We start from the raw sequence: 12,847 nt of genomic DNA on the forward strand, positions 1-12,847 counted from the left end.
TTACCAAATAAAGCTGAGTAGATTAAAACGAATTAATTGCCAAATAAAAATGAATCGATTAAAACGAATGAATCGCCAAGTAAAAATGAACTGGTTGGAATTCATTAATCACCAAATACCTGGTAACTTTTACACGAATATAATTAAGCGTCGCATTAACAAACCGAATAGACTCTCTAGGTAAAATATAACCGAACTTTCCCGTGGCGTTGAACGTGTTAAACTAAACGGCGACTGTGAGTCGCCTTTCAAGCGAAAAGGGTTAATGGGCGCTCGCGGGGTCGCGGAACGCGGAATTCCGCGAGCCCGAGGATGAAAACTGGATCGATGTGAATATCCTTCAAATTGATCGATTCGAGACCCGGCACCGTGCGATTCGTGTTACGCAACGAGACTCGCGATGCACGGACGACCTTTCAGCTCGAAATTCAATTTCATCGTCGACGATCCCTGTCGCGGTCTCTTTTTCTCGGTGACTGATTTACGTCGGGTCGCGCGCATAATTGTTTGCATAGAGGCTCGGTTTGAATCCTTCGCTGCCTCCCGTGTGAATTGTGCGAACGTGGACTTCTTGCGATTTCTTGCGCAATAAAATGCAAAATGCGGGAGCCAAGTGGCGATAAGTTGAATCTTGTTGGATCACCTAATATACTGCTGTTATATACTGTTAATAATTGTCTTAATAAATTTCGCGAGGCGCGCAGCTCAGTTCTATCGACTAGTTCCATGATTAATGAATGCTGCAAATATATTCCAGGAGGAAGAAAATTTAATACTGAAGATGATTTATCGATCGATTCTTGCATGATTACTAGGATGGTTAATAACCGATGAAGTATCCACTGAATCACTTCGATTTTTAAGTGTATTCCCATTTTTCGAAATTGAATTGGATTGAAATTGAATTGAATTCGAAGCTTCATTTCTTAGATCGTTAGCATTAAAATACGATAATTACTAACTTTCACTTTGAATATTTACATAAACTGCTACCGTAACATCAATATTAGCACAATACACTAATATATCAATACGCATAACAGTTACTATCTAATAATAATAAAGTTACATACTACACAACTCTAAACAAATTCAATTACGCATTTCAATGTTAATATCATAAACTAATGTTTTGTTTTACATACTTCATCCACACGCCACACAGCCACGTCAACCCATTTAACTTCCCAATTACAAAGGAACAAAACTCAGATAACCATTCCACCGTGTTACATACTTTTCGTGAAGCAACTGTAATCGAGCGTACCAGTTTCACGCAAAAAAAAGCCATCGTTGTCAAATTAGACGAAATCGACAACACATCCTGTCACAGCATTGTTCACGGCTGAAATAATCCGCGGAAGAATCGCGAGCGGGAGTTATGCGATCGTAAGGCGTAACAGATACTGACGTTAATCGCGGATCATTTTCTCTTGCCTCACACGGCAACTGGTTCCTTATTACCCATTAAGATCAATCATTGTTTTTATTAGCCCGACGGATAGACCCGAGACGCCGGGATGTTGAAAGAGCGACAAAAGGGTGGCCGACCCGCGGGACTTTCCTCTAGCGGCCGGCTCAATATCTTTCTTGCACTTTCTACATTCCATCGGGCCGCTTCACGCGCATCGCCGATTACGCGGCAATAAGTGTTACACGCTTTTTGCCGCGGACGAGGTTTCATTAAGTTTTTCGTGTTATGTAAACAGTCGGGGGTGGATGTGTTGCTTCATACGGTAGCTCGTCGCACTTCTTCAGCTAAGGAGCGAAGATCCGCGGTTTTATGTCGGATAAACGCGTAATTTTATGTGCCGGCGAGCGAGCCAGCGTTTCAACTATGTACCGTGGAAGTTTAAGTGCTTGGAAAATCATTCCGGGAAAACGGATTGCGGAACAGGAATATCCGTGTTGCTCGCGCACTTGGGAATGTGGGCAAGAAGTATTGTTGGTGAAATTTGGTAAGAGTACCGGGTGAAGTGAGTTTTATAGAATTGTTTGGGTAATTTCTGCGGTGAACAGTTGTTACTTGTTTGTTGAAGGGAATGCAGACGTAGAATAGTGGGAATTTTTTGTAACGTACGAGTTATAGAATTATGAATTAATAGTTTGATAGTGAGTTTGAAACTATCGTTTAGGTGCTAGACTTGATAGTTGCTCAGAGAAATTTGTTTAAATAAAATAGAATTATTTTCTTGTGTATCAGATCATTTCTAATTGTTGAGGTTTCAGATTTTTTAGTTATTCTGGAGATATTTTTAAATACAATAATGCAATTTTACTCATTAAATTATTAACTTGTATTATTTATTGCTTTCATAATTTTAGAACCTCTTTAAAATTCATTATCTTTTAACAATGAATTTCACCAGAAATGGAAGAGCGTGTGTTCGTAACCTCTGGGAACGAGCAATCATTTCGCCCGTAAAAATTTCGTACAAAATTCATGGTTGGAAGGGGCACGTCAATATCATTACCGTCAGAAGTTACCATTTTTGGTATCACTGTACTCAGCACATCTTGTATTTCATAATCACGCGCAGGTGATTATCGCAACCGTCTAGAGTCACGCGAACACACGAGTAAACTTAAAATCTGATTTTTCGTATATGGTAACTTGTCTTCTGAAGACGGTTTTAATGAATCTACTACGTTCTGTCTGAATTTACTACTTACATGGCCAGAAATAGTTTATAATTCGAAGGAATGGATGTTGATCCCGGTGTAGCGATACGAGACTTACCTGAAACAAACGAAAAGACAACATTGTTACCATTAATGCTTCGCCTTATAAGATACCTCTATTATACTTGAAAGGACAAGTGAAATCTTACGTAAACAACAGTACCACTCAGAACTGATTTTCACTGTTAAACGAAGACAATGTATGCCAAGAACATTTTTATAATATTAAACTACAAACATAAAACTTCATTCAATTCATTGAAAAAGAAATTTTAAAGATTATTCCAAAATGGCACTTCTAATCCAGAAGACACCTTCGAATTCCATTAAAAATGTACGTGAACTGTAACAACTCGTTACTCGTAAAAGTTTGTTACTGCTTAATATATCTTTATTTTAATTACTACTCGTTCAACAGACATACGTAAGGCTAACAGACAGTCTATGCCATCAGATGAACATATAAACTTAAACGTCCAAGAGAAGGAAACACAAACATCCTCAAAGTCGATCGATACATCAATTCCCACCGAAATACGCTATCAATGATAAAACCCCATGAACCTCAAACACCTACAAACACCAACAAACTGTTCAACGTACCAACAGAAACATTACACAATTCGCCAAACAACCTACCACCATCGAACCTTCCCAAAAATCCCCCTACACAACATACCTCATCATCCCCAAGCCCAAAAGCCCGAACACAATCGAACGAAATCCGATAGAGAATCAAACGCTCGCGGGACTAAGCGGGCATACCCATCAAATCGGTTCTTGAAATCCAGCTTTCCGGTAATAACCACCTTTTTCAAGGATCCTCGATCCTTGAAGCCACCTGGTACCATCGTCCACCTATTCCTCCTCTTCGGGCATCATCCTAACGTCTTCGTCCGCCGGTAAAACATTCCCCTGCCCCGCTCGCTCGCTCGCTCGAGCTCCGGACACACCGTCGAGAGATCTCTCGAAACGGCCCCCGGGGCGGTGTTCCAGGAAAGGTGAAACTGGCAGGATTTTACAGGAGGAGGATGCTCGAGAGGTGGACGCACGCGCCGGGGGCAACCGGAGGCTCGAGCTCTGTAATCACTTTTCTCTCTTTCTCTTTCGGCCCTTCCTCGTTCCTCTTCCCTGCGATACGCGCGCACACCTGTGCACGTACACGTTCGAACGCTCGGTGTGTCGGTTGGAATCGGTTCTCCGTGGTCGTCCACTAATACATGCCATGGGTAGAAACACGGTGTGTATAGACATAGCGAGCAAAATATCCGACGCCGGTGCATGCTAATTCCGGACGGGAGCATGGGGTGCACGGTGATCGTGTAGGTGTGCGCCGAGCCGAGCCGGCGCGCACGCGTGAGGGCAACGCCGAACGATCCACGGGTTGCACGACACGCTCACGCGTCCTCCTCTTCTGCCGGCCACACATCTGCGTAATTGTCCCCGCCGGCAGCATCCGACCGAACGTTTTCTGTCGGACATGCTCTTATCGTACAGTCCCGTTCAGAAATAAGGAGCGGCTCTCTAGGGATGCGCAGCGGATTGTTTAGAATACGGACGGGATTAAGGGGTTTCCGAATGTGGAGGGTGGTACCTCCGGGGTGAGGCTGAAAGGATTTAATGGGAGTGATTGTGTTCTGAGTTACGTAGTTTTCGGAATTATTGCTTGTAGCTCGAGGTGGATGTGGATTGAAGTTTCATGGTGTATGTCGGGGATTGACGTTTGTGATATTTGGGAATTCTTGGAATATTAGATGTGTTAACGAAGTTGCTGTGTTTTTAATTTGGCGTTGGGTTTGGAATTTGTTTGGAAAGTGATAGAAATATCTTAGTTAAAATAGTTTCGTAAGCTTGCTATGTGAAAAGAATGAGTTTGTTTGTTTTTATAGGAAGTTTAGAACATTTTCCAAGTTACGGAATTCAGCTGAAACCCGACTAATAATTCTGCTATTAATTTGTAGACATTATAGCGAAAGATTCTACGAAATTCTATCGAAAATGCTAACAAATTGAATGCTCTGTTACCTTATAAATCAAACATGAAATCGATACGTACAAATCACATCGATTTGCCAACAACCGTACGCAGATTGAAATTCATTAGATTCAATCAACATTTCCGCCAACGACGGGACATTTTTCAAAAACGAACGATTCGAAAAATCCGCGATCCTACGGAGAAAGAGAACGAGAAGGTATCTGAAAGAAACCGTGGCCGCGCGTGAATATCTATTAAAACCTCGCCGCCGTTTCCTACGCATTTAGCTTCTCATTAGACTTTGATTTATGATTCTGGAACGTCCTGTATAATTCATGTATACCCTCGTTACGGCAACCGTAATCTAGCAATATTCAATTAAGTTGAGCAAATGAAGCCATGGATATGGCCGGCGAGCCGCGGAAAAAATCGCCTCTTCCCTCCCCGCGGGAGCTAATGGAATCTTTGATCTATTAAGGGCGAGCGTTGTCGTGAAGGGAAACAGCGGAATAATGAAAATCCGCGTGGGCGTGGCCCTATCGCCGTTCCGCCGTGGCGTAGAATCCGTTGTTGAAGATTTATCAGACCGCTGTGCCCGCATTTATCTAGCCGGATAGCGGATAATTTAGTCCTACGTACGGAGGTGTAATATTCTGATTACATATTGTGATCCGTCGCGTGGGCCGACTGGTGGGATGTATCTAATTGATAGTTTCAAACAAATTTACAGGCTACTGAATGGATTGCGGGCCGCTAGAGTACACGATAACCAGGCGCCCGACTGTTCAGCATAATCGCGGCTATTCTAACGGACGGATAACATAAATCTGTCCTGAAAGCACTAATTGTTCAATGTTTTTATTGATAAAATGGGAAACGCAATTTCAGATCTGGATTAGCCCCCTTGTGCTCTGAATCGTATCATTCTGGACTTTTAAGTTTGAAATAGAGGCATTTAATAATATACCGCTGGAGTTTCATGCGTTTTTTTCAGGAAAACTGAAATGGAAGTATTACGGACACCATGGAGCGTGTAAAGAGTGGTTGTACGAAATTATATACGAAGGTAATTTAAGAGGCAACTGTTCCCTTTGATGTAAGTTGGGGGAACATGTATTATGACACAGTAATACGTGTTGTAGGTTAATACACATGGTGGAAGTAATAGATATTCTGGTGAAGGTTTGCTTAATGAGTTGTCTTTGAACTGCTTTCAGAAATACGGGAGAATAAGAAACCAATATTGATTTCGCGTGTGTTAGGAAATGAGATATTTAGCGAAGGAAAGTATCTGTGCATTGATTTCGAAAGATCGACGTTTGCAAATATTAAGATCATTTTTATTTTACTTTTTGATGTACGTAGTCTTACCATATTCCGCAAAAACAATTTTCCAGCGAGAACAACAAAGACTGATAACATATTCGAAGTACAGAAGCTCAAAACAACAAACACTGAAATTTTGAAGTCACGTGCCTTCAAAAAAGAACTCTACCTATTCTTTGCTATCTAAAATCTCAAGATACTAGAAATTTAAATATGTCACACATTTCCAATTCAAATAAAACTACAAAGTCCTATATCTTCAAAAAAGAATTACACCTACTCCTCACAATCCAAGCTAAAGAAATCCCAGAAATTTAAAAAAGTGACCCATTTCCAATACAGATAGAACTACAAACCCTATAACTTCAAAAAACTACACCTACTCCTCACAACCCAAGTCAAAGAAATCCCAGAAATTTAAAAAAGTGACCCATTTCCAATAAAAATAGAACTACAAACCCTATAACTTCAAAAAACTACACCTACTCCTCACAACGCAAGCCAAAGAGATCCCAGAAATTGAAAAAAGTGACACACTTCCAACTCAGAAAGTACCATCACCTTCCCTCCAGAATCAAACGATAAAATCAAAATAAACGTACAGTACCCCCGCCCCACCCAAAGAGCAAAAAGAAGGGAAGCCTGCAGTACGCTGGACAGCCCTTACGAGGACCAGTCCAAACAAGAACACCCAGCAAACTACTACCTTGCGAGGTCCGTCCATCGAAAAGCCGCCCTCGCCTTGATTTAAAAGCTTCCGCGGGACGGAGCCCGGTCCTCGGTCCGCGTTACCGAGAGCCGCAGGTACTCTAAACGAGTTTTGGATTCTCGCGAGTATTCTCTAAGTATTCGGGTGGGTTGGGTAACTACCAGCCATCCGGCGGCGCGCACGTTGCCCTGCATAATTCCTCGGAGCTACGCTGTGCCCCCTTTTTTCATACGGCCTCCCGACTCCCTCCCGATAGCCCCCGGTCCGGACAGGCCCCGAAACTCGGACCGGGCCCTAACGATCGACGTTGCGTGATTTATTTTTGGAAGCGGACCCCGGCGACGTTCCTCCGCGCCCCTATAGATAAGAACCCCTGTAGGCCGGACGGATGATCCGACGAGCGGAGCGGCGGCGGCGAAGAAGAGGATCGATCTCGGCGGCGTTTCGTGCCCGGAAGGAACGTCTAGGATCGTTTTGCGCAGTTTAACCGGGCCTGAGAACCAGACGAATTCTTCCTTCCTGCCTTTTATACCCAGGAAGAAAACTGATATTATCTGACGATGCCTGACTGCGAAGGATGTATCTACTTATCCTCGGGAAAGATCGAGCCAGCGCGGGGAGAGAGCTCAGACACCTAGCAGCAATGAAAGTGGGGCTGCTCTTTGGGAGTTCTTGATGTTGCAGTTTTGGTTTGTTGAGTTTGTTGTCGGGATTTTAGGTTGCGCGGTTCTGAGAGGCGTTTGGGAAAGGGTTGGTGGAATGTTTGGGGAAGTTTGAAGGTGTAGGTTGTAAGGAGGTTGATTGGAAACGTTTGTGGTGGTAGAAATATTTCGTTGAGGTTTGTGTGTGAGATAGAGAGGTGGAATTATCTTGTAGAGTAGGTGAATAAAATTAGTATTGATCGTAGTCGATTTAGTAACTTTTTTGAATCGGATAAGGAAATGTGTTTTATTGTTGGAGGTAGTTATATGATAAATATCAAGGAATGTTTGAAGATAATAGAGGTGGGAGTTATTAGAATCGAATTTATTTGAAGAAAGAAATGTAAATATTTTAACCAATTTTATGTTGGAATATAAGAAAAAGTAGAAAAATTTATTATCGTGATATGGATGCTTGGATTTAGAAATTCTTAAGGGGTTAGAAGAATTTTAATATGGAATATTCTTTTATCGTGTGAATCCTACTATTGCAATAGTATTTTGCAATTTAATGCTCCCGTTTTGTATATCGGTAATAGTGAAACAATTGCAAATCAGGTAGCTCTTGCCGTGGATTATAGATTTTACTTAAACATCGAAACACGTCAAGCTTAACAAGTCGCTAATCCGACATGCAAACAGCCACACGGCACTGACAATGAGTAGGTGTTTGAGAAGAAGAAACGGAAACTCGTCTCGAGTGCACAATCGAACGTAATCTCTTCGTGCAGCTGTCTTAAGATTTTTACGCGACTGCAGACGAGACATTAAAATTGGAAATGCTATGAGGATTAGCCTTATTAAGATGCACTGGAGATAGAATGCAAAATGTCAGACTTATGTCTGTTGCATAGACATATGTACTCTGCAGTTGTGTATGAAAATTCCTGTTCACTCCAAAGGAGAATTTCTTCCAAGAATAATTATTTAATCTTCCACTTTACTTTACATAATGGAAAGAAAACATTTTATGGGTGTATTATGTGATACACAAATAAATCAACTTTTTCGGTGACTTATTGTAACATACAAAAATGTAAATCCGAAAATGTTCTTTTCACAAATACTACACATTACTGTTCCACGTATATAGAATTTCTTTTTAAATACGCTTAAAAAATGAATACGAGAAAGCAATATTTCATTTAATAAATTTACTAATATTACGTCTCAGTTAAGTACAGTTACAAACACGTGCAGATATAAATAAATTAAACCTGCCAATAAAAACGTCTACTTAAAATGATGCATATTTGTTTGTATTTTATACATTGCACGATTGGTATGCACGACCACCAGCAAAAATATTCATTCGAACGATGCATTTCTGCTAGTGGTTACTCTCACTAAATCACGTAAGAAAATATATTCTTCAACTAATAAAAGTCTAAGTTTTATTGCTTGCGAATACATTTCCTTATTAAATCAACATGCGCATACATAAACCAGTCAGTGTATACATCTACAAAATTAACACATCGACCTTGTCATGTATGAGTTATCGACATTAAATCAATGTCTATAATTTATTGGAAAAAGTAATATCATAACATTGAAAAGATTGTTCTCTGTAGAAATTTATTTGAACAAGAATTGAGCAAAAATCAGAATTTTTAGTGATATTAAATGAATTTAAATAATTCACCAAAGAAGAAAACAAAACAATTAAAACCAAAAGCTTGTTTCTGATGCAAATTGACCCGAACAATATGCAAGGGTAGAATATCCATCATTCAGGAATTTTTACTGACACTAAATATTATTAAAATAATTCACTAAAGAAGAGAATAAAACAGTTAAAACCAAAAGATTGCTTCTGATGCAAATTGACCCGAACAACAAGCAAGGGTTGAAAAATATCCGTCACTCGGGAATTTTTATTGACACTAAATATTATTAAAATAATTCACTAAAGAAGAGAATAAAACAGTTAAAACTAAAAGATTGCTTCTGATGCAAATTGACCCTAACAACAAGCAAGGGTTGAAAAATATCCATCACTCGGGAATTTTTAGTGGCGGTAAATATAATTAAGATAATTCACTAAAGAAAGAAAACGGTAATTGAATCCAAAATATCGCATCTGATGCAAATTGACCCGGACAGTGAGCAAGGGTTGAGAAATATCCAGTGCCCGAGAATTTTGAGTGAGCCTATATCCTCGCCACACGGCGAACAAGGCAATGCTGTTCCGAGCCCATTAGTATGAACACAATAAGGTAATCGTGACGGCGGTCCGGACTCGGTTTGCGTGGATATATCTTGTGGAACAACGACGACGAATACGGCGACGCCGTGATTTAGAAACGTGGCGGGCCCCCAGCCATGTCGAAATCGTAACACATGTTGCGCCGCGAAAGAAGAGGAGAAGCCGCGCTCGCGCGCGAGGGGAAAAAGAAGGATGCTCCCGGCCGCCCAGAAACGTGTGCTGTTTGTCTCCCGGCATAACCTAGGCATGTATATACAGTGTGTCCGCGTTTAAAGGTAAAAGATCATTATCGAGGCATTCGGGCACAAAACAGGATGTTTAGCTTGAAATTTCGTGATGGTTGCGTGAGAGCTACATCTTCTGCCACAGGCGGATTCTTTTTAATGTTCTTGCAGAATTTGAGAATTACGGTGGTTAGGTTCTGTTTCTTTTCTTCGATGGAGTTGAAAAGATATGGGCATGAATTCCATAATCTGAGAATATACACTTAATCTTTAATGGTTATTCTAGCTGGTATTTATCGAAATATCTGAATACAATTTATAATATATTATAAATTGATACATATCAGTGATAGATACTTTCAAATATGTATTTAGATACTCTGATATATACTTTACAAGGGAATTTTCATTTCTACACTTTTTTACATCGAAAATCGTAGATATTTCTCGTATCTTCCACGTACGTTAACTTAGAAACAAATTGACTATACCGAACTACCCTCTCAAAATAGAAGAAACTGCAACTTAAGACATTACGAAATAACGAATAGTTTCGTAGGTAATCATATTCGTACATCAACCCTTTGCAGACGAATGTCGACGTTTCGACAAGATGATATTTTCATATTTGGAACGCACACACTATTTATACACTCAGACGCTCTTGTCTCACTCGCACACTTTCTAGAACATTCTTTCATTACCATGCATTAACTTCACGTGTATTTGGAATATTCTAGATGCATAAGAAACAAACATTATTAACATACAAATCAATATAGAGAAAATCAATTTAGAATATTCCAATGCTTTGAACATTCACTCAAACCGCGCTCACACACACAGTCATTCATCTATTGCGCACACATCCATCACTCATCAATATATTCATTCTCACATTCAAATACATTCATTCCCACATAATTTTTACATAATTTAGCTTCATCTATTGAGGGTTTTGTATATTTCAAAGAATCTTCGTCCGCAAAGGGTGAAAACGGGACACCGTGTATGCTAGTTGGAGCGATCGTGCGCGACTCGTGATCGCGCAGCTGTCTCCGCCGACGTTCCTGTTAATGCGTCATTGCTCGTACACACCTTCGGGAAGCCTCGGGTAGCGGGGTAATTTAGAAAGCGAGGATGATGCATCGCTATCGGGGAATTTTTCAATTAGCCCGCCGCGATTTTATGGGAAATTTATGCCGTGCCCGGCGCGCCGGGTATTATTGCCTGGAAATGTGACTCGGTTCGGTTCACCCGGTTGTCTTTTACGGTTTCGCTTGTTTGATTCACGGCGCGGAATGCCGCGTTTGTCGTTCGAACTCGCGGGAATTATGAACTACCGGGGGATAATGTCTTGCTGAACGCAACCGCGCGGAATTATTGAAGCAACGCGCGAGCTCGCGGGCCCGCGAGTCGGCGCGGTGCGGCGGCCGCGATGCTCCCGGTGAATTATCTAATAAACTGGAATTCTGATGCGCCGCGCTACCGCGGTAGCGTCCGACCGAATGGTAACTTCATCTCGACACGATCTTGTGTACCGGTGATTACAATGTCGATTTTATGCGCTTTTTATGCACTCCCGTGCGCGGAGGTTGTAATAAAAGAAAGTTCGAGCATGCCTCGAGTGTGATATATTAGAAACTTGTATTCTGGTCGTGAATTTTAGTAATGAAGTAAATATTTATTAATCATTCGCGAATAGATACATTCGAATTTTAGGTAATTACAAGATCGAAATCTTAGGTATAATGAAAAATAAATCCCAGGATGAGAATTAGAAAAATAGAATGTATTCATAGAATGCATCATGAAACATTACAGAAGAGAGAAATAAGAAAATAAAATATTACAGAAGATAAGAGCTTTCATTTATGCTAGTTATCTGTACCTCGATGATTTACTCTACACAAGAATCTCCATTTCCCTTGTACCCCAGATAAAAACCTGAGACAATGTCCCATCCATTGAATTACAAAACTTTAATCATAAATCCATCAACGATTAACAGAGAATCGCGTAGTCATACATTGTTGAATAGGTTGTTGAAAGATAAGACTGATCGCAGATGGATGGTCCATTCTGAAAAGAAGATGGCGCAAGTAAAGGGGGAGACTTTCAAGCGGATGTTTGAAATAGCTCGGTCCCGTTCGGCGGTGTTCGGCGCGACGCGTCGTAGGCAGAGGCACAATAGAGGAGAGATACAAAGGAGATATAGGTGACGATACGCCGGGGAGCGAGGAAGATGAAACGGAGAGCATCTAGTGGCTCCGGTTACGTCTCCCAGGGGAAAGTCCGCGGTTCTCCGTGGGCCGACACATCGAGGAGGTAATATATCTTCGGCACACTCGGAGGTGGAGAGCCGACGCGTCTATTCGGTCTACGGCTTCGCTTCGTCTCTCCCGGCCGCTTATGACAATCTGTACTACCAGCGTGGCGAACAGCCGTTCCTGCCATCGTCGCTTGTCGCGCGGTTTACGCTCGAGTTAGCGATGGGACCAACTTCGACGAAGGAACTTAGGAGGCAGTAGATTAAATTTTGCTTTTTCTCATTTCTTGATTTTAGCGGCAGATTGACTCGGTGTTAACTTCGATGGAGGATTTTAGTGGGTTAAGATAAAAACTGTACTTTTAATTTTTTAATTAAAATAGTGGTAATATGATTGATTCGGTGTTAACTTAGACTAAAGACCCGGTCCAAGATAAACATTTTAATTCTTTTTACTTTATTTGAATTTTAGTGAGAGTATGATTGACTTGGTGTGAACTTGGATGAAGGATCTTAGTGGGTCAAGATAAAAATTGTACTTCTAATTTTATTGGAATTTTAGTGGCAATATGATTGACTTGCTATTAAAGTTTTTATATTGGGAAGAAGTCTTATGATTTCTGTTTTTTAGTTTATTTTGGCAAATATGGTTAATTTGTAACATTCGATATCTATCAAATGGATATTTAAAATTTGATTTTCATTTTGATTTAGAAAATTCAGATGGCTTTTTAATTTTACAATGGAAC

The 12,847-nt window shown here is 40.7% G+C and overlaps 1 protein-coding gene across 7 annotated transcripts in view; it reads right to left on the reverse strand.

Moving 5' to 3' along the window:
* LOC116428526 (uncharacterized) overlaps positions 1-12,847 on the reverse strand; it is a 270,836-nt gene that overhangs the window by 66,514 nt on the left and 191,475 nt on the right. The window contains exon 8 of one of the 7 annotated variants that reach the window (XM_076372609.1): positions 2,674-2,740. The exons of the other annotated variants lie outside the window; for them this stretch is intronic. Within the exon in view, the coding sequence (XP_076228724.1) occupies positions 2,674-2,740 (67 nt within the window). The remainder of the gene's footprint in view (positions 1-2,673; positions 2,741-12,847) is intronic. 7 annotated transcript variants of the gene reach the window in all.

This window comes from Nomia melanderi, chromosome 1, assembly GCF_051020985.1.
Source record: "Nomia melanderi isolate GNS246 chromosome 1, iyNomMela1, whole genome shotgun sequence".
In the NCBI taxonomy this organism is placed as follows: domain Eukaryota; kingdom Metazoa; phylum Arthropoda; class Insecta; order Hymenoptera; family Halictidae; genus Nomia; species Nomia melanderi.